This window comes from Pelophylax lessonae (genome assembly GCF_965119305.1).
Source record: "Pelophylax lessonae genome assembly, chromosome: 1".
Taxonomy (NCBI): domain Eukaryota; kingdom Metazoa; phylum Chordata; class Amphibia; order Anura; family Ranidae; genus Pelophylax; species Pelophylax lessonae.
In genome coordinates this window covers 254,137,236-254,160,546 of record NC_138768.1, presented here as the reverse complement: position 1 = coordinate 254,160,546, position 23,311 = coordinate 254,137,236, and the positions used below count along the sequence as shown (strand labels likewise).

The window sequence follows — 23,311 nt, the reverse complement described above, 5'->3', positions numbered from 1 at the left end:
CTTGATAGTGCTCAAGGCCAGTTTCTGCTCAACCCCCTTTTGCAGAAAAGCCAATATTCGGGTCACCGAGTAAGAACGTGGAGGAAACCCAAGGGATTCACACCACGCGATATAAGACTTCCATGTGCGATGATAGATCTTTCTGAAAATCGCTTTCCTCACTTTAATTAGAGTAGGAATAACTGAAGCTGACAAACCCTTGTCCTTCAGCACCTGGGTCTCAACAGCCAGGCCGTTAAAACCAGCGATCGTAAAGCAGCATGGAAGATCGGTCCCTGAGTCAGCAGATCCTCCCTGAGAGGAAGTCGCCAAGGAACGTCCGCGACCAGCCTGACCAAGTTGGCGTACCAGGCCCGATGAGGCCAGTCCGGAGCCACAAGGATGACTGGAATTCCCTCCACCTCTATTCTGCGTAGAAGTTTTGGCAGCAACTTGAGAGGAGGGAAGGTATACAGTAGCTGGTACTGCCCCCACGGAGCGACCAGCGCGTCTGCCGCCTGAGTATTGCGGGAGCGGGCTACAAACCTCTGCACCTTCCTGTTGAGCCGAGATGCCAACAGATCCACATCCAGGGTGCCCCAATGAAGGCACAATTGGTGAAATACCTCTGGATGAAGGGATCCTTCCCCTTGATCCAGAATCTGACGGCTGAGACAAACTGCCTGCCAATTTTCCACCCCCGGAATGAAAACCGCGGAGAGAGCTGGAACAATTGTTCCGCCCAACGAAGGATGCCGGCCACTTTACGGCCACCAGAGCACTCTTGGTGCCCCCCTAGTGATTGACGTAAGCCACGACCGGGGCACTGTCCGACTGGATCCGAACCGGGCTGCCCCGGTGCTGCTCGGTCCTGTGAACCAGACAAAGTCTGATCGCTCTCAGTTCCAATACATTTATCGGTAACCTGGATTCTTCCAGGGACCGGAGCCTTTGAGCAGATAGTCTGCCGAGAACCCCACCCCACCCGGATAGACTGGTATCCGTGGTGACAATCGTCCAATAGATCGGGAGAAATGACTTCCCCTGACTGAGCATCGGAGACCGAAGTCACCAAACCAGAGACTTACTGGTCCGCTCGCTCAGCCGGATCCAATTGTCCCGGGAATCGGGATTCCGGTTCTATTTGAGAAGAATCTCCTTTTGGAGAATTCGGGTATGAAACTGGGCAAACGGTACTGCCTCGAAAGAAGCCCCCATCAGTCCCAGAACCCTCATGCAAGTCTGAAGGGAAGGCCAGTTGACAGACAATCACAACTGAGTCGTCGACTGAATCTTCTGGAGTTTCTCCGCAGGGAGAAACACTTTTACCAAGGATGTGTCTAAAGTTAGGCCTAGATAGTCCAGTCTCCTGGTGGGGACCAGGGATGACTTCTGCAGGTTCACCAACCATCCGAACTCTTCCAAAGAGATCTTAGTGATCTCCAAGTTTAGAAACAGAACATGTGAAGACTCCGCATGGAGTAGAAGGTCGTCTAGGTAGCCTAGAACCGATATGCCCCGCTGTCTCAACAGCGCCAAAATTCGGGTCAAGACACTCTTGTGAAGACCCGGGGAGCAGAGGCAAGACCAAAGGGTAATGCCACAAACTGATAATGGTTCACTCCCACAGCAAAGCAAAGGAACGCTGATGTCCTGCGCGAATGGGAATGTGAAGATAGGCATCCTTGATGTCTATGGATGCCAAAAAATCCATTTGATGCAGGGAAGCAAACACTGCGAATGGACTCCTTTTTGAATTTTTGCACCCGGACAAAACAATTGAGCGCCCTCAAGTCCAGAACTGGACACAGGTTGCCCTCTCTCCTGGGTACTGTGAACAGGTTCGAGCAGAACCTCTGAAAACGTTTTCCCCAAGGAACCGGACCACTCCTTGTTGTATCAAGTCCGTCACCCCAGCAGAGCCTTTAAGCGATCCGGGGATAGTCGTATGTAGGAAGGGAAGAACCGCACCGGTGGAAGTGATCGAAAACTCGATCTTGTATCCCGCCCGTATGACCTCGCGAACCCATTTGTCTGGATTTCTGGAAAGCCACGGGTCCGGAAACCGGTGAAGACGGCCCCCCACCCCAGATATGGGTGGGGGCGCACCTTCAGGCTGTGTGGTCTATTTTCAGGTCTGGAAGGACCGGATCTTTGTTTACCCGACCAGCGTTAAGCCTACAGCACCTGGTATTCCCAGGCGGTTTTTCATACAGGTACTAAACAGGCCCAACCTTGTTTAGCTTCTGAGATCAGACGAGATCGGGCGCATTCAAAGTGATGCTGCCGTAGGCCCCTTTGAAACCCCCTGGGGGGTTTTTGGAGGACTTCGCCTTATCACTCGCCTTAGAGGAACGACAAAACTTTTTATGAACAGGAAAAGAAGGTCCCCGTCTGCGACGAGGTCCCTTACCTTTCGTAGCCTGTGGTAGAAAGGTGCTCTTGCCTCCAATGAGACCCTCGATAATCTCATCCAAGGTAGCACCAAACAGGCGATCCCTTAGAAAAGGGGAGATCAGCCAAAGCTCTTTTGGAAGCTTAATCCGCCGACCAGCACTTTACCGTAACTTTACCATAACATGTGCCAGAGGGACACCGCCAAGATCGATACACGCCCCAACAATGGAGCGGTGTCCAGGGCGGCGTCACAGACAAGCTGTAGCCCTTGTACCATAGTCAATGTTTGTGAAACCAGAACAATGGTAAACACTGGCCTAAAGGCCGACCCTACCCGGAAAATTATGGAGCGATCTCCAACCGGATAACAGTAGCTTTATTTAGTCTGGAAATCGGTAAATCCACGACGGTGGTACCGTCCATTTGTTAAGGAGGAATTCTTCAAACGGATAGCGCCTAGCAATCCGTTTGGACATACCAGGGGTTTGTTTTAAACTGACCCACTCCTCCTTAATTATAACATCAAAACATTTGGGCAAGGAAACACCTTTTGCCATTTTGGAAGGCTTGCGGGTACCAAAAGCAATTTCAGTATCAACTGCCTCCGCCGGTGTAACCTCAGCCGGACAGACACAATCAGTGCATCCACCGGCGCTTCCTTTTGCGTTATGGCGGAGACAGAAACGTCGTCCTCTTTCTCCGAGGAGACGGGACCCGACACAACAGCCCCAGAGGAGAAAGCTGCAGCAGCAGCGACAGGCTCAGAATCTGTATCTGATGTGTCAAACGACATAGGGGTAGGCGGGGGTCGCTTTTTAGCCCCCCGTCACTGACAGGCCACCTCCACCCGGGATACAAAAGACTCCAAAACCGCTGACAATGCATCAATAGTAGGTGGAGAACTGGAGGGTCCTGCGGCCACCTCGAGGGGATCAGGTGGGGATACATGTGTGGCAGGGTCCATGATAAATCCAGGAACACTTGCCAGCAAACAAGGATTGCAAAAAGAAAAAAATTTTTTTTTTTTTATATGTAATCCCCCAGCGCAACAGCGCCCCTCAGTGCCACCTACTTCGGACCCCCACAGAGAGAGAGAGAGAGAGAGAGAGACCCCAAGGGCTCACCATCTGATGCACAGAAGCTTCTACCGAACTGCTCTCAGCGCTGTCCTTACAGAACAGGAAGTCTTGTGGATCGATTTACCCGGGTAAAGGAGGCGGCTCCGCCCCTTTACACGCCTTCCGACACTCCCACCGCTACTCCACGAGGTAGCTGGGTGTATCCAAGATGGCCGCCCCCATGCAGGAGACATTAGGCTACGCCAAAATGGCGGCCCCGCGCGGACTGCAGAAGGATGGCGGTCCGTGCGGCCTGTAGAAGGATGGCGGTTCGTGCAGATGCATCGCTTATGCGATAGGTAGGTGCTTGATAGGTAGGTGCTTGATCGTATCACCCCTCTGCATGCCTGTTTCAAAAAGTAACGCCAGCGGCGCCCTGTCCCCATCCCTGACTGAGCTCAGTCATGGCTTCCTTCCTTTTACAATGCAGGCTCCTTGCAGTGACTCATGTAGATAGTCAGCTCCCAAACCAAGCCTCCTGGAGTGGTATACCTGCACGTAGTGAGATATGTGTAGTGTGTCACAGGATAGAGGGGAACCCAGGATCTGAGGGTCCGACCATCCACAGAGGGGCCCGCATCCATTCCCAAAACCCGACAGGGGGGAGGGGGAACATTCTAATCACCATACCGGAACAGGCGGGCACCCACTCCTAACAGAACCTCTCTCCACCGAGGTGGGGGGGGCTGTCGACCAATACGGACACCGCAACTCAGTCTCCGACTGGTCGTAGGCATCCTGGCGAGACGTTTAACTCGCAGGGCCAGTCCCCGTCCAGCGGGACTATGTCGCGGCTGACCCAGCGCGGAGCTAGGGCCTGCACGCGCTCATAGGCCGGCTGGGGTGACCACTGGATCTCAACATCCAGCCCGACGCCCAGCTCCAGCATAATTGCTTGAAGATCTCACAGGAACAAAAACTGGAGAGAAAAAGGCTAACTAAAAAAGATTTATCTAAAAAAGCTTGCCAGGACCAGAGATCCCAGCAAGGAACTTAGGTCCTTACTCCTGACTAGGCAGAAAAAAACTGACATCCTGTAGCAGGGAGAGAGAGGATATACCCTCTGGGACTGCCCCTAAGGTGTGGCCAGAACGTTTTTTCCTGCCTAGTGTCCTACTCCTGTAGGGGGCAGTATAACCCTACTGATATTAATCAAAGAGGACTGCGTCTGTCAATGAGAAATTACACTTTGCTACAATGTAAAGTAGTGAGTGTACAGCTTGTATAACAGTGTAAATTTGCTGTCCCCACAAAATAACTCAATACACAGCCATTAATGTATAAACCGCTGGCAACAAAAGTTAGTACACCCCTAAGTAAAAAAGTCCAAATAGGGCTCAAAGTGTCAATATTTTTTGTGGCCACTATTATTTTCCAGCACTGCCTTTCGGGCATGGAGTTCACCAGAGCTTCACAGGTTGCCACTGGAGTTCTCTTCCACTCCTCTATGACAACATCACTGAGCTGGTGGATGTTAGAGACCTTGTGCTCCACCACCTTACGTTTGAGGATGTCCCACAGATGCTCCATAGGGTTTAGGTCTGGAGACATGCTTGGCCAGTCCTTCCCCTTTACCCTCCGCTTCTTTAGCAAGGCAGTGGTCATCTTGGAGTCGTGTTTGGGGTCGCTATCATGTTGGAATTCTGACCTGCGGCCCAGTCTATGAAGGGGGGGATCATGCTCTGCTTCTGTATGTCACAGTACATGTTGGCATTCATTGTTCCCTCAATGAACTGTAGCTCCCCAGTGTGGACAGCACTCACGCAGCCCCAGACCATGACACTCCCACCACCATGCTTGACTGTAGGCAAGACACACTTGTCTTTATACTCCTCACCAGGTTGCCGCCACACACGCTTGACACCATCTGAACCAAATAAGTTTGTCTTGGTCTCATAAGACCACAGGACATGGTTCCAGTAATCCATGTCCTTAGTCTGCTTGCCTTCAGCAAACTGTTTGCGGGCTTTCTTGTGCATCATCTTTAGAAGAGGCTTCCTTCTGGGATGACAGCCATGCAGACCAATTTGATGCAGTGTGCGGCATATGGTCTGAGCACTGACAGGCTGACCCTCTACCCTTTCAACCTCTGCAGCAATGCTGGCAGCACTCATATGTCTATTCCCCAAAGACAACCTCTGAATATGAAGCTGAGCACTTGCACTTAACTTCTTTGGTTGACCATGGCGAGGCCTGTTCTGAGTGGAGCCTGTCCTGTTAAACTGCTGTATGGTCTTGGCCAGTGGTCCTCAACTCCGGTCCTCAGGGCCCACTAACAGGCCAGATTTTAAGTATTACCTTGGGGAGATGCAGACTAGAGTACTGCAATCACTGAGCAGCAAATTATATCACCTGGGATGTATTTCAGTTATCTTGCAAACCTGGCCTGTTAGTGGGCCCTGTAGGCCAGGGTTGAGGACCGCTGGTCTTGGCCACTGTGCTGCAGCTCAGTTTCAGGGTCTTGGAAATCTTCTTATAGCCTAGGCCATCTTTATGTAGAGCAACAATTCTTTTTTTTCAGATCCTCAGAGAGTTCTTTTCCATGAGGTGCCATGTAAAACTTCCAGTGACCAGTATGAGAGAGTGAGAGCGATGACACAAATTTTAACACATCTGCTCCCCATTCACACCTGAGACCTTGTAACACTAATGAGTCACATGACACCAGAGAGGGAAAATGGCTAATTGGGCCCAATTTGGACATTTTCATTTAGGGGTGTACTCACTTTTATTGCCAGCGGTTTAGACATTAATGACTGTGTGTTGAGTTATTTTGAGGGGACAGCAAATTTACACTGTTATACAAACTGTACACTCACTACTTTACATTGTAGCAAAGTGTAATTTCTTCATTGTTGTCAGATGAAAAGATATAATATAATATTTACAAAAATGTGAGGGGTGTACTCACTTTTGTGAGATAATGTATATTACATTAGATATAATAAGCCATATGGCCACACAGGTACTTCTTACGGGCCTGCAGAGAAACTCTCAAACACCCAAGAAAAAAAACAGTGACAAGGCCTGGACCATCTTATTTATTTTACATTTTTTGTTCAAATTTTCTTTAACATAATTATCAAAGTGTAAATATCTGCATGCTTCTGAAAAAGCAAGCCTTTTCTACATACAGTGTTAAATCTTCATATTTGGTTATGATTTTTTTTTAAATATTTGTATGTATTATCACTATATTACACTTTTTTTGTGTTTTTCTTTACATAGCGTTTAAATTACACACTGTACTTAAAAAAATTCTACAGAAAAAGAATGCTTAAAAATAAAAAAGAAAGACTTCTAACAATTGTCAATTTTGAGCTTTAATGTTCAAATTACCTTTCTGCTAGAACGGAAGCATGTTTTGGGTTCTTCTGAAATGGATTCATTCCTAATCTGAACAGGTTTAAATTTAAACAAAAAGGGAGCATGTTAAAATAAACGTATATACTTTGCATCATTTTCATCCTGTGCAGAATACAAGTGTCACAAGTTATTCTATAGCCATTTTAAAGGAGAATGATATGTTTTGTCTGTGAAGCTTTTTATATATATTACAGTACAGCTAGTATTAGTTAGCTACATTGAGCTGAAATGATCCTGTAATGCTAAGGCTAAATCGTCTTTAACATTAAACCACATGTCCAGCTGACTGTGCCTAGCTTCTACTAGCAAGTTATGCCTTACATAATTTAGTAACATAGAAACATAGAATGTGTCGGCAGATAAGAACCATTTGGCCCATCTAGTCTGCCCAATATATCTGAATCCTATGAATAGTCCCTGGCCCTATCTTATATGAAGGATAGCCTTATGCCTATCCCATGCATGCTTAAACTCCTTCACTGTATTTGCAGCTACCACTTCTGCAGGAAGGTTATTCCATGCATCCACTACTCTCTCAGTAAAGTAATACTTCCTCATATTACTTTTAAACCTTTGCCCCTCTAGTTTAAAACGGTATAGTATATGTGAAAAATGCCTGCAGACAAGAAAATTGTATAAGCACTAGAGCAGAAAAGAATTTCAGGAGCATCCAAAATAAAGAAACATATACACTCTACTCCACAACTCCAAACCGCAACTAGTCCCTGTAAGCACACAGCCCTCACCCTTTTGCAGCCAGAGGCATTTTTTGCATGTTAAAATATTTATTTTAGAACTGAGGACTAGATAAACCCCCCTATGGTGTCATCCTGTCTTGGGAGAGAGGAGTATTGGTGCTTTTCCACTGCATGGAACCGAACGGTTCGGCTCGCTTTTGTGCTTTTCCACTGCTGGTACCGCATGGAACGGTGTAGGAATGGTTCGGTACGGTACGGCAGCGCTTTTCCACTGCATGGAACCGAACGGTACGGCTCTCTAATGGCACTTTTCCACTGCTGGTACCGGCTCGGCTCTACTCGGCCCTGCTTGGCCCTGTTTGCTTTTCCACTGCTGGTACCGCATGGTACGGTGTTGGAATGGTTCAGTACGGTTTGGTATGGTTTGCTTTTCCACTAAAGTAGTACTAAAGTTAAGTGGGTGGGATAACAACGATTCTCTGACCAATCAGTGGCTAGTAGTGACAGCATGCAAAGGATTGTGGGATATGGTACCGGTATGGTACCTCTTGGAACTACAATCGAGGTGGTACTGTTTTAGAGAGCCATACCGTTCGGTTCCATGCAGTGGAAAAGCGCCGCCGTACCGTACCGAACCGTTCATGCAGTACCAGCAGTGGAAAAGCACAAAAGCGAGCCGAACCGTTCGGTTCCATGCAGTGGAAAAGCGCCATAAAACAGTACCACCTTGATTGTGGTTCCAAGAGGTACCATACCGGTACCATATCCCACAATCCTTTGCATGCAGTCACTACTAGCCACTGATTGGTCAGAGAATCGTTGTTATCCCACCCACTTAACTTTAGTACTACTTTAGTGGAAAAGCAAACCATACCAAACCGTACCGAACCGTTCCAACACCGTACCATGCGGTACCAGAAGTGGAAAAGCAAACCGGGCCGAGTAGAGCCGAGCCGGTACTTGCAGTGGAAAAGTGCCATAAGAGGAGTTGATGCCCCAACTTATCTGATTGCTGTGTGAGTGAACACAGTGGATCTGGCCATATCCTGTGTTACCCAGCAGATCCCCTACTCTGTGAATGGAATAAGAGAGGTGTTCAGCCCATGCCCTATTAGCACCTGAGAGTGCACAAAGTGAGTCTGGCTCATTATAATTTGTGAGACTGACTTTGAGGTGAGCAGCTAGTATTTATTTAACCAGCACCTTGAGTCACCTGGATGGGGATTGGAGCACCAGCACTTTTGTTTGCTTGATTTGCACAGAAGATGGCATATGGACTTTTCATATGATTCACTTTTGGAGTTTATTGTACTTCTTTACATTATCACTAGGTTATAGATTATTTTGATTGTTACGATCATTTTAGCACGTGCACTTTGCCCACTGTCACTTTGCACAGATTATGTTATATGGAGTTTGCAATTTATTAATTTACTTAATCATTCACCACTTGGACATTCAATATTACTCTTGTCACCAGTGTTGTAGCACATGCACTTTTGTCCTTTGTGACACTCCACCTACTGGCACAAATATATTTTTTAATTTTATAACACTTTGCTATATTAATTATTGAAATATGACATTTTTGCACTTTAGAGTGTTAAATATATAGTGGTATTTTTTTGCACTTTAGAGTGTTATATATTTTCTTATCCCTTTGGCGCCGCATTTTTCTTTACTTTAGATAAACCCCCCCAAACAGTATATATTTCCAAACAGTATATATTTCCTAACAGTAGAGTCCCTGGAGAAGAAGAAAAAAGGGTGGCAGTTCAAATTTATTAGAACACATATTATAACCGCCATGGTTTATCAAGCGCACATTTTCAGTAAAAAAAAATACACCAACCATATCATAGCAAAGATCTATGGTACAACATATATTAAAGTGATCGTCTTGTTTTTTTCGTATAAAAATAATAAACATGATATACTTACCTGCTCTGTTGCAGTGGATTTGCACAAGGCAGCCCCGGTCCTCCTCTTCTAGGGTCCCTCTTCTGTGAACCTGGCCCCTCCCCCCTCCTGTTCAGTGCCCCCTTAGCAAGCAGTTTGCTATGGGGGTACCAGAGCCGAGTCACAGCTCCCTGTGTCCGTTCAGATACAGAGCGCTGACCCGGTGTACTGCCGAAAACTCCAACCTGCCGAAATCTCCAGCCACGCTATTTCAGGTGAGTGTAAACTGGGAATAATTGGAGATTTCGAGCACTTGGTGTTTTCACATAACACCGGCAGCCTATACACCCGAGTACATGGTATAATTCGTGCAGATTCTTACTCCGCCCGGTAGTTGTCGCCGCCTTGGAGGCGGCCATGTTTTTGGTTACTAGCGGGCGGTGTAAGAATCTGCACTAATTATACCATGTACTCAGGTGTATAGGCTGCCGGTGTTGTGTGAAAACACCAAGTGCTCGAAATCTCCAATTATTCCCAGTGTACACTCACCGAAAATAAAGTGGTTGGAGATTTCGGCAGGTTGGAGTTTTCGGTAGCATACCGGCCCTGTCCCCTCTCTCCCCTGATTGGCTAGCCGACTTTAATTGACAGCAGTGGCAGCCAATGGCCCCGCTGCTGTGTCTCAGCCCAATGTTTCTCAACTCCGGTCCTCAGGGCACACTAACAGACCAGATTTTAAGTATTACCTTGGGGAGATGCAGACTAGAATACTGCAATCACTGAGCAGCAAATTATATCACCTGTGATGTACTTCAGTTTTCTTGCAAACCTGGCCTGTTAGTGTGCCCTGAGGACCGGAGTTGAGAAACAATGTCTCAGCCATTCAGGAAGGGGAATCTCGGATGGCTGAAACACCCGTGGACATCGCTGGACAGAGAGGGACCTCAGGTAAGTATTAGGGGTTTGAGAGGGACTACTGTACACAGAAGGCTTTTTATCTTAATGCATATGCATTAAGATAAAAAACCTTCTGACTTTACAACTCCTTTAATGAACCACTCCTATGCAGGGAGGAGGGAGCCCCTATTATTTTTCAGCATAGGAGAAAGATCTGAATATACAATTCTTGAATAAGGATCTCGACAGAATCTTTTGTTTGACACATAAAATTGTGCGTCTTGGTTGCAATATGCCCTACTATTTTCGTCATTTGATTTCCTCACAAAGCAGGAGGATGTCAAATGATGAAACTAGTAGGGCGGGACTAGGACGCTGATGTCACCGCGCACACCTGCTTTGGGATTACAGCAGGAGGCGATAGGCACATAATTACCCTTGTTGTTACCCTAGTGTCGGGGTGACACTTATGAAATGTGAGTTTTCATAATACTTTTAATAAATTGTGGAAATTTTAAATGGTTTTACGTTATGAAGACTTTCCTTCTTTTCCTAACTTAATGTATGGCCGTATTTTGCCTGAGAGGGTGATTATTTAACAGGGTTACATCAGGAGCAGCAGCGTGGAGAGTTATTCCTTTGAGCTTGATGTGGAGCGCATCTGCTGGTTTATAACAGGACCAGACATTTTTTCTGGTGAGTTAGTTTGGGGTGAATGGTGTAGGATTGCACTGGGTGTCTTCAACAGTGATCAGAAAAATATTTAAGAAGATTGTTTCAATGCCTTCCTGGGAATTTTCCTTTTGGGATCATATATGAACTTTACACAAAATTTTTTTGGATCACATATGAACTTTATTTCTGGAACCTATTAGTATTTATTAATTCTGCACTATGCACTTTTTCTATCTATAGCATGTTTTTTGCACTTTTTCAGTATTTTCACTTTTATAGAGTATCTGTCATGGAATTTCATTAGATTGTTAATTTTATTACAATATTTCCTGGTGATTTACCAATACTTTGGCGCTATAATTTTCTCTTCTTTGGCTTGGGTGTTTGCATGTATTCCTAGAAGCTCTAGTAGCTGGAAGGGTGTGTAAAACCCCCCTACTACTGTTGACATATAGCATGTGACAGTTTCAGCAAAAAGGTTTAAAAGTGCATTCCTAACCCCCAAATTATTTGATATATTCCAGCTTATCAATCACAGATTATGTGTCCACATAAGTTTTTATCTGTTCTGGCTTTCTGCCCTTTATTTTCCCCTGGTAACCATGTAAACAATACACTTCCCATCCCTTCAGTTCTATACTCACTTCTCCAATGTATGTATGAAGGGTTGTTACCCAGGCTAGACTTCAAACATGTCTGCCTTTGTTCATCTCCATTGCATGGTAATTGATGGGTTTATGTAGTTTACAAAAGAAAATATTATTTTTGCGGTCTTTTCAGCTCACAGGAAGTACCAAGATTACTGCATTTCTGGTAAGATAACAGGTATTTTATGTGGTAATAAAAAAGTGCAGCATCTAAAACATGAGGGACCAATAGAGCCTGTTTAAAAACTGCTGTATTCTCTCACTGGAATGGTGGCCATTATCATAAACTACCTTTTTTATTCATCTTGAGTAAATTTATTACATTTTCCTTTTTGTCATTAATTTTGGACTTCCTACAGTCAAGAGAGCTTTTTGTTGTCATCTTTACAAACATAGATTCTCAATTGTTCCCTATTTATCATTCATATTTTAGGCGCTGCACTTTTTTCTTACCATAAGTTGGCTATACTGGTTATATGTGAGCTGCCTCAGCTATATGCACTTTTTTGACATTCAGCACAGGAATTGTTTACATTTTTAGGTATTTTACAAACTTGCTTGAAATGTACTTAGCTTGAATAAAGAAAACTAATGAAGCCACTACAAATAAGGAATGGTAAGCTGATATATATGTTTGTTTTGGGGTTAGTTACACTTTAAAGCAGACACTTCTTTTTTAGTTTATTCACAGTTTATTTTAGAGGAAGATACTTTGTATATCTCTTTTACCACAAAAAAAACAGAATTTTTGTAAAATCTTACCGTAAACTCAGAGAAAGGAATTTTACGGTAAGATTTTACAAAAATTCAGTTTTCTCTTACTTTCTCCGACAGTTGACGCCACTTCATAATCTTCACTAATGGGGACGTCCCAGAGCAGTGTAGACATGAGGGGTGGGAAAAACGCAGCCGCGCCTAAAGCAACGCAGTACCCACATCAGAAAAAAGAACCTTACCAAAGTAAGAGAACCAACTGGGCAACAGGAAAAACGTGCTCAACAGGAGCAACAACCCAGGAAGAACAAGTAACCTAGGGGTAAAAACACCCCAACAGTCAAGGACCCAAACAAGGGACCCTAAAGCACTGCCGCACTAAGAACTTTACGGCCAAAGGAAGCATCTGCCGATGCCTGAACATCCACCTTGTAAAATTTTGAGAAGGTGTGAACGGACGACCAAGTCGCCGCCTTACACACCTGGGCCACAGAAGCCTGATGACGATAGGCCCAAGACGTACTCAGAGACCTGGTAGAGTGCGCCTTCACAGGGAAAGGAGGAACCTTCCCCTTCAAAGCATAGGCTTGCACAATGGTCTGTCTGATCCATTTGGCGATGGTTGCAGCCGACGCCGCCATGCCCTTCCGAGGTCCCTCTGGAAGGACAAATAGAGAATCCGACTTGTGAAAGGATTTCGTCGATGACAGGTAAACTCTGATCGCCCGGACAACATCCAAGGCATGCAAAGCCACCTCCTTTGGATGCTTAGGCTTCGCGCAAAGTGAAGGTAAGACAATGTCCTCATTGAGGTGAAATTCCGAGATCCTCTTCGGAAGAAAAAATGGATTTTTGTAAAATCTTACCGTAAAATCCTTTTCTCTTAGCTCATTGACAGACGTAGTCCTCGGTGATACAGCACCTTCGGGTTATGTTGCCTCCACAGGAGCAGGACTAGACAGGAAATAAAAATGCTCTGGCCACACCCCAGGGGCAGTCCCCGAGGGTATATCCTCTCTCTCTCCGCCACAGCAAATCAGTTATGTCACAAAAGCAGTGCTTAGAGAATTTAACCCAACCCAACTCAAAAACAGAGGGGCGGGGACTACGTCTGTCAATGAGCTAAGAGAAAAGGATTTTACGGTAAGATTTTACAAAAATCCATTTTTCTCTATCGCTCATTGACAGACGTAGTCCTCGGTGATACAGCACCTTCGGGAAGTCCCAGAGCAGTATCACAAATGAGGGGTGGGAAAATGGAAATCAAATCCCAATCTAGAAGGCCCAACCGGTGCCAACTAGAAGTTTACAATGCTCATCCTTAATGATGAGACTCAACAAAAAGAAATTTTTCAAACAGAAAAAAACCCTCGAGGTAGACCACCGGTCTCCTCAAATTGCGGCCTGCAAAACCTTGCGGCCAAATGAGGCATCCGCCGATGCCATCACATCAATTTTATAAAATTTTGTAAAGGTATGTACCGACGACCAGGTGGCCACCTTACATACCTGGACCACTGACGCCTGATGGCGAAAGGCCCAGGAAGTACTGAGCGCTCGAGTGGAGTGCGCCCTAACAGGGAACGGAGGACTCTGACCCTTAATAGAATAAGCCTGTACCACCGTCTGTCTAATCCATTTGGCAATAGTCGCGGCAGATGCAGGCAACCCATTTCTGGGGCCATCCGTGATCACAAAAAGTAAATCCGTCTTACGGAATGATTTCGTAGCTTTCAGGTATACCCTGATTGCCCGAACCACATCCAAGGAATGCAACGCATGTTCCCGATGATGATTGGGCTGAGGACACAAGGAAGGTAGTACAATATCTTCATTCAGATGAAAATCTGAAACCACCTTAGGAAGAAAGGATGGCTTAGGATGAAGTACTACCTTATCCCTATGAATCACTAGGTATGGGGACTGGCATGATAATGCAGCCAGTTCTGACACCCTGCGAGCAGAAGTGATAGCCACCAAGAAGGCCACCTTCTGGGATAAAGTAAGCAAGGGAATCTCCCTGATGTTTTCAAAGGGAGGTTTCTGTAGAACCGACAAAACTAAATTAAGATCCCAGGGCGGTAAGGGCGCGCGGACTGGTGGAGCCAGGTGCCGCACCCCCTGGATGAAATTCCGCACCAAGGACTTGGTAGCTAAAGGTTTCTGAAAGAAGATTGCTAATGCTGAAACTTGACCCTTGATGGTGCTCAAGGCTAGTTTCTGCTCAACCCCTTTTTGCAAAAAAGCCAATATTCGAGTCACCGAATAGGTACGTGGAGGAAATCCTAAAGATTCGCACCACGCAATCAATATAAGTCTTCCATGTGTGATAATAGACCTTGCTGGAAGTCGCTTTCCTTGCTTTAATAAGGGTAGGAATGACTGAAGCTGACAACCCTCTGTCCTTCAGTACTTGGGTCTCAATGGCCAGGCCATTAAAACCAGCGACTGTAAAGCACGATGGTAAATTGGTCCTTGAGACCACAGACACTCCCTGAGACGAAGTTCCCACGGAACGTCTGCGACTAGCATGTCCAAGTCGGCCAGGCCGGCTTGACGAGGCCAGCCTAGAATTTCTAGGACCACTGGCGCTGACTGGATCTGAACCAGGCGTCCCTAGAGCTATCTGGCCCCGACCATCCGAGAAAGTCTGGTCGTTTTCTGTTCCCACACATTTATCAGATACCTGATTCTTATCAGGAAGGGTGATCTTTTCTGGTTGAACCTCAGAGACCGAAGTCACCCGGCTAGAGGCTTCTTGGTCTGTCTGGTCAACCAGATCCGATTCCTGTGGGGAATAGAGACTAATCTTAGGAAAAGGTAAAGGAAAAGATCTATTCAGGGAACGGTGACTACCGCTCCCTGTAGTACTTAAATGTTGGAAGGGAAGAATCGCACCGGTAGTAGTAGTCGATGCTCGATCTAATGTCCTGAATACCGGTGAAAACGTCCCCCCACCCTCAACCCGGGTGGGGGCGCACCTTCAGGCTGTATAATCCTTTGCTTCGGGTTTGGCTGAGTCGGTCCTCTGTTTGTCCGACCAGCCTTTCTTGAACCCTCCTGGAGGAGTCTTGCCTTTCCCGCTTGTTCCAGCCGGGCGTACGAACCCTTTATGGGCGGTAAAGAAAGGTCCTCGCTTGTTGCGAGGTCCCTTAGCTTTAGCAGCCTGTGGCAAGAAAGTGCTCTTGCCCCCAGTGGCGTCCTTAATAATTTCATCTAGGGTGGCCCCAAATAGGCGATTCCCCTGAAAGGGGAGATTCGTCAAGGTCTTTTTGGAACCTAGGTCAGCTGACCAGCATTTTAACCACAGCACACGTCTGAGGATTACCGCTGACATAGATGCATGCCCTAATAGGGGGGTAGCATCCAAGGCTGCGTCACAGACAAACTGTAGCCCTTGTATAATCTGTTCCATCAAATCAGATGTTCCCTGGGGGATATCTTTTCCCCTTAGGTCTTGGCGTACCAATCTCGCCCATTCCGTTAGTGTCTGGGAAACTAGACCAATAACAATTACTGGTCTAAATGCTGACCCTATCAGGGAGAAGATAGTGCGGGACTCCGCTTCCATCTTTCGATCCACCGGATCCTTAAAGGACGAAGTGTCCTCCACTGGGATAACCGTGGCTTTATTCAGCCTGGAAATAGGTGGATCCACCACTGGTGGTACCGTCCATTTCTTAATGAAGGATTCCTCAAATGGATAGCGTCTAGCAATACGCTTGGAAATCGTAAAGGTACGCTTAGAATGCTCCCATTCTCCTTTAATTTTATTACCAAAACACTTGGGTACAGGAAAAACCTTCATCGTTTTAATGGGTTTGTTAGTACCAAAGGGAATCTCTGTTTCAGTTGCCTCTGCCGGTAAAACCTCAATTCTTAAGGTTTTCCCGCACTGCCACAACTAGTGCGTCCACCAATGCTTCTTCCTGAATTATAGCGGGAGAAGGAACGTCCTCCTCACTGTTTGAGGGAGCTTTACCTGAGGTAACAGCCCTTGCAGAGGGACCTGCAGCTGCAGTGACCATCTCTGAATCTGAGTCAGAGGTGTCAGATAATATAGGGGTAGGCGGGGGTCGCTTCCTTGACCCCCGTCCCTGACAGGCTGCCTCCACCCGAGCCACCAAAGACTCCAAAACTGCTGTAAATGCATCCATACTCTGTGCACCGGCGGGTCCCGTGGCCCCCTCGAGGGAAACAGGTGGGGGTATTTGTGTGGCAGGGTCCATGATTATTCCAGTAACTTCCCGGATAATACAATTCAATTTTAAATAAATAAAAAAAAAACTTTTTTTTTTTTTTTCAGACCCCCAGCGCCACAAAAGCCCCTTAGTGTTACCTGCTAGGGATCCCTATCGATCGAGAGAGAGAGAGATAGACCCCCAGGCTCACCACTTAATGCTCAGAGTTAACTGCAACAGGTTACAGCGCTGTGTTCACAAACAGGAAGTCTTTTGGCTGGCTGCCCAGGAAGAAAGGAGGCGGCTCCGCCCCTCTGCACGCCTTCCGGCGCCTCCCCTAGCTCCACGAGGTGTTTGGATCACCTCAAACATGGCCGCCCCCATGCTGGAGACACGAGGCTACGCCAAAATGGCGGCTCGTGCGATCCAGCAAAAAAAATGGCGGCGGCCTGTACCGAATAGCGGCGTGCTGCAGAGCACACAACAACTTCTCTGCATGGGGATTTGGCGTGGTTGGCGGTACCGGCCCTGGCGGACCGCATGGCCGTTCGGAAGGCCTGCTATTGCTGGAGATTTGACTAGGAAGGCAGTCTACATGTCCGTGGCTTCTGACTGGTAGGTACTTATTATCACAGTAAGATTCCCATACTGCCACTGATTACAATCTTTTTAACATGTATACAATTAGATTGTTAGCTCCCAAACCAAGCCTCCTGGCTTTTTGCACATAAAATCACACTCAAAGTAGGGGGATCTGTGCCATGTTATAGGATAGAGGGGGACTCTACCTTACCATACAGAGAGGGGCCCGCGTTCACCACAAGACCCGTCAGGGGAAAAGGGGGAACATACTACTCACCATACCGGAACCAGGCGGGCACCAACTCCTGACAGTACCCCTCTCCACCGGGGCGGGAGGGCTGTCGACCAATACGGACGCCGTGACTCATGGTCCTTGGCGTTTCAGCGAGACGTTTAACTCGCGGGTCAGTCCCCCAGTGGGACTATGTCGCGGCCGACCCAGCGCGGAGCTACCTGCACGCGCTCGTAGGCTGAACTGGGGTGACCACCGGATCTCAACATCCAGCCCGTCGCCCAGTTCAGCTTTCTTGCTTGAAGATCTCACAGGAACACTGGAGAAAAAAGCTGTCTAAAAAATCTTTTTAAGAAAAAAATCTTGCCAGGACCGAAGATCCCAGCAAGGTATCTAGGTCCTTACTCCTGACTAGACAGAAAAAAACTGATTTGCTGTGGCGGAGAGAGAGAGGATATACCCTCAGGGACTGCCCCTGGGGTGTGGCCAGAGCATTTTTATTTCCTGTCTAGTCCTGCTCCTGTGGAGGCAACATAACCCGAAGGTTCTGTATCACCGAGGACTACGTCTGTCAATGAGCGATAGAGAAAGAAGGGTTAGGTCGTAAGACCACCTTATCCAAGTGAATCACCAAGTAGGGAGAGCTGCAGGACAAGGCCGCCAGCTCCGATACCCTGCGAGCCGAAGTGATCGCCACCAAAAAGGCAACCTTCTTTGACAACAGAGACAACGAGATCTCAATGATCTTCTCAAAGGGAGCATGCTGCAACACGGACAGAACAAGGTTCAAGTCCCATGGAGGTAAAGGGTCCCTCCGAGGAGGGGCCAAGTGTCGCACCCCTTGAACAAAGGTGCTAATCAAAGAATTAGACGCCACAGGGCGTTGAAAGAGAACGGCCAGCGCAGAAATCTGACCCTTAATCGTGGCCAACGCCAAACGCTGGTCCACGCCCGTTTGAAGGAAAGCCAACACCCTCGATACCGAGTACGAGCGAGGGGAATACCCCCTGGACTCACACCAGGCAAAATACGCCTTCCAAGTACGGTAGTAAATCTTCCCCGAAGAGGCTTTTCTAGCCTTGATCAAAGTGGGAATGACCTCAGGGGAGAGACCCCTATCCTTCAGGACCTGGCTTTCAACAGCCAGGCCGTTAAAGCCAGCAACTGTAAAGCAGGATGGAATATCGGTCCTTGAGACAGGAGATCTTCTCGAAGAGGCAGACGCCACGGAGCGTCGACCGCCAGATTCACGAGGTCTGCGTACCAAGACCGGCGAGGCCAGTCTGGCGCCACCAGAATCACCGTGTGCGGTTCCGAGGCCAACCTGCGAAGGAGCCTGGACAGCAGCTGAATCGGTGGAAAGGCATACATCAGACGATACTGATGCCAGGGCGCCACTAACGCGTCTGAGGCGTCTGCCCGAGGATTGCGCGTCCTTGCCTCGAACCTTTCCACCTTGTTGTTTAGACGAGACGCGAACAGGTCCACATCTGGGGAACCCCACTTCGCGCACAACAACTGAAAGACATCCGGGTGAAGGGACCATTGCCCCTGGTCCAGGGTCTGGCGACTCAGATAATCCGCCTGCCAGTTCTCCACCCCCGGAATGTGAACTGCAGAGATCGCCGGGACGTGCGTCTCGGCCCAAGAAAAAATGTCGGCTACTTCCCGAGCCGCTCGGGCACTCCTGGTGCCCCCTTGGTGGTTGATGTAGGCCACCGCTGTGGCATTGTCCGTCTGCACCCGAACCGGACGGCCCTGAAGCCTGTCCGTCCAACGCAGAAGGCAGAGATTTATCGCTCGCAATTCCAGAATGTTGATCGGAAGGGAGGATTCCTCCTCCGACCAAGTTCCCTGGGCGGACAGAACGCCCAGAACACCACCCCAGCCCGACAGGCTGGCATCCGTGGTGATCACCGTCCACGACAAAGGACGAAAGGACTTGCCCCCCGACACTGCCGGGGACTGGAGCCACCACAAAAGACCCCTTTGGGTGAGGCGGCTCAACGAAATCCGCAGATCCAGAGATTGCGGACGCCCGTCCCACTTGGCCAGGATCTCCGCCTGAAGATCCCGCGTGCGAAACTGGGCGAAGGGGAATCGCCTCGAAAGCCGAGACCATCAATCCCAGACACCTCATACACGTCCGGAGGGACGAGCACTGATTGTCCCTGAGGGACCTGACTTCGTCCTGAAGTGTCCGGTGCTTGTCTTCCGGCGGGAAGACCTTCGCTTGAACAGAGTCCAGGATCATCCCCAGGTAGGGAAGACGAACCGACGGACACAGCGTTGACTTTGGAAAATTTATCGTCCAACCGAACTCCTGCAGAGTCTGCATCATGATGGACAGGTCGAACAATTTCCTGAACCCACCTGTCCCGAATGCGGGCCAGCCAGGGTTGAAGAAAACTGAGCAAACGTCCCCCCACCCCAGAACCGGGTGAGGGCGCCCCTTCAGGCCGAATTGGTATGGGCAGCGGACCCGGACTGGCCGGACTTCTGCTTACCTGCCCACGGCTTCTTCTGGGAGCCTTGGCCCTTGAAGGGCTTGCCCTTATATTGCGACCGAAAGGCACGAAAGGACCCCTGAGAGGGCCTAAACGAGGTATTCTTCTTACCGCGAACAAACTTATTCTTGTGAGTTTGGGGTAAGAGAGTGCTCTTACTCCCGGAAATTCCCTTTATCAGAGTATCCAAAGACTCGCCAAAAAGGAGAGATCCCGCGTAGGGCAAATTAGCTAAAGTCTTGCGAGATGATTGGTCAACCGACCAACATTTCAGCCATATCAGGCGACGGTTCAATACCGCCACACTTGAGAGGCGTGCAGCCAAAGGGACTAAATCCAAGTCCGCATCACACAAATACATGAGGGAGAGAATTATCAACCCCTTCTACCTCAGCCTCCCCCTCAGACCCCCCAAGGTCCAGAGATGAGCGAGACCCTGAGAAGGGCACTCCAGCCATAGCAGCCCCATCGCCCTCTGAATCAGAGGAAATAGACAATCTGGGCCGTTTTGCGGATCGATCAGCCATTAGCATCTGCACCTGAGAAGCCAAGTTCGCCACAATAGCAGCCAGATCAGCCCCCTCGGGTGATGCAGCAGCCCCTTGGCCCCCCACCAAGGTGGGAGGAAACTTGCAATCCTGAGAATCCATGCCCCAGCAATAATTGAGAAAAGGAGGACTGCCCCTTTAAGACCGCGGCGAGCGTAGCCCACCGCACACTACTGTATGTACCGACCCCCACAGGGATAAGGACACTGAGCAAGGAAATACAGGAAAGGGAAAGGTAAAAACCTGGAGAGACCACACAGGCTGCTGCCACCGATCGATGTTCCAGAGCCAAAGGAAGTGATGCAATGACTGACCGCCCTATAAAGCCTATGCAGGCTACACAAACATGGCCGCTCGGCCGAGGCATTTCAGGCAATGAGAAAATGGCGCCGACATGTGGCTGTATGATCGATCGCCGCCAAAATGGCGGCGTTTGGCGACAAAACACCGCGCTGTACCACACAGGGCCGGTCACCATAATTTGCCGCAAAAAATGGCGGGCCGCAGTAGCGGCCGCCGCACAGCATGTCCAAGCCCAGTCTGCCCCATACTCTCACATAGCAGAGCGGGAGAGCCCCCCCCCGCAGCCCACAGAGAGGCAGCTATTCCACACAGGAATCTGACAGGGAGCTCAGCACATACACAGACATGCAGGGTCCCACAGTCACAGACTGACACCCAAAACAGACAGGTCCCCACATAAAATTGCACTTACCAGTCCGGATGGCGTGGGGAGCCTTCTCCAGCGACCAAACCGCTGCACTGAGGACAGGGAGTGTCGCAGCCAGGACGCAGTGGAACTGCGGTGCAAAACCTCAAATGTCGTCCGGTGAGGTTGCCACCTCACAGGCAGCATCCATGCAGCGAACAGGGATGGGTCGTTCAATATGCCAGGGAAACCTGAGCTGAACGCTCGATGGCAGGCTGGGAAGCCCCTGGCCCTGAACCCTGGGATCCAGGGTGGCCAGTCCGAGACCCAGCTCCGCATGATCATCTTCATCCGAAGAAACTAAACTAATGCTGAGAAAAAGAACAGCTAAGTATAAGAAAGAGAAAAATACTCAAAATAAAATCAAAAAGAGGATAGAAGGCTGAGACTGAAAGCCCCAGCACAGGATCAGCCAGCTACTCCTAAGCTAGGCATTAGAAACTGAGTTGAGAATGCAGGAAGCAGGGAGGTATTGACTGAGGGGACCACCCCCTAGGGGTGTGATATGCTAAAAGCTTTGATATTAACAAATCTTGTTGCCTAGCTACTCCTGCGGAGCAAATGTCAATTACCCCATTAGTGAAGATTATGAAGTGGCGGCGACTGTCGGAGGACGTAAGAGAAAATATATATTTTTTCTTTCTGCTGGTGTTTTTCTATTTCTGGCACCACTGCCTGTTGCATGTGAACAGTGCAGTGTACACTCCCTGCAACTGTCTGTATTGGAAGAGGAAAGAGGATGACGTGCCAATACGTTGTTCATGCTTGCCCATAAATGTTTGTCTTTTGGTGAAAGAGCGGAAAAAACATCAAATCATACAAGCAAAAATGGTTCTGTTAGTAAAAGCTGATACATGTTCCCTGTGCTTTTTTGCCTAATACCTGTACAACTCTATATAAGAAATACTTACAGTGGTTTAATTGGTGGACTCCTCTTTCCTGCAGTCATTTTCATCAATTCAAAGCGATTAGTGTACAGCTGAGTATGTGTCACACCTTCATCCTGAGCATAGATCTGGCTGGTCCGAAGAGGTCGACTGTTCTTTGTCTAAGGTTGATAAAACATACTAATAAAACACTAAAAAACCTGTAAGTAATTACCATAACCAATTTATACAGTAGCTATATTGTATTACCATAAAGGGATAATGCAATCAAAAAATGAAAAAACTGGATTTTTGTCTTACCGTAAAATCCTTTTCTCTGATGTTCATTGACGGACACAGCTTCATATCTTCATTTGACAGATGGGTTATACTGCTCTTCCTAGGAGTAGGACACTAGGCGGAAAAGGGTTAACAAAGCTTAACTAGGCCTATAGCGCAGTCCCAGGTGGTATACTCCCACTTCCTGCTCTAGGATCTCAGTTTTGTGACAAGAAGTGTCAGAACCCAACTCCACAGAGAGGTGGGTGCTGTGTCCATCAATAAACATCAGAGAAAAGGATTTTACGATAAGGACAGGACAACGCAGCCAAGGTCTCCAAGGAGCATCAGCGACCAACCTTACCAGGTCCGTGTACCAAGACCCCCCAGGCCAGTCTGGAGCCACCAGAATGACCGGAATGCCTTCCACCTGTATCCTGCGGAGAAGCCTCTGCAGAAGTTTCAGAGGGAGGGAAGGCATAAATCAGTCGGTACTGACCCCAAGGAGCCACCAGAGTGTCTGTGGTGTCGGCCAGAGGATCCCGAGACCTGGCTCCAAACCTCTGAACCTTCTTGTTGAGACGAGAAGCAAACAGATCGACCTCGGGTGTCCCTATATCCACTGGTATGGCAAAAGTCAGTGACTTTTCCACCGGTACCAGAGTCGCTTTATTTAACCTGGAAACCGGATAATCAACCTTTGATGGTACAGTCAACCTAGTGGACGCTGCCTCCGCAAAGGGGTAACGGTGTGCAAACCGCTTAGGCCCACCAGCATATGCTTAATGCGCCGCCATTGTTCATCCACAATATTGTGAAACAATTCTGGACAAGGGAACACCTTGCCCGATTTATGGGATTTGCTGGAGCCAAAAGACACCTGCGTAGCCGGCACTGTGGAGTCATCAGCCAATTTTAAAGTTTCCCGCACTGAAACTATAAGAGCTTCCACCAGTGTGCGTTCCTGCGCAGTGGCTAAGGAGGACAGGTCCTCTTCACTGTCAGAATGTGAAGACA

The 23,311-nt window shown here is 48.1% G+C and overlaps 1 protein-coding gene across 7 annotated transcripts in view; it reads right to left on the bottom strand.

The window, feature by feature from the left end:
* LOC309562087 (E1A-binding protein p400-like) overlaps positions 1–23,311 on the bottom strand; it is a 512,144-nt gene that overhangs the window by 63,516 nt on the left and 425,317 nt on the right. For all 7 annotated transcript variants that reach the window (XM_082266206.1, XM_082266208.1, XM_082266207.1 and 4 more), the window contains 2 exons: positions 22,061–22,197; positions 6,834–6,890 (listed from right to left, as the gene is read on the bottom strand). In XM_082266206.1, coding sequence (XP_082122332.1) covers positions 6,834–6,890; positions 22,061–22,197 — 194 coding nt within the window. The remainder of the gene's footprint in view (positions 1–6,833; positions 6,891–22,060; positions 22,198–23,311) is intronic.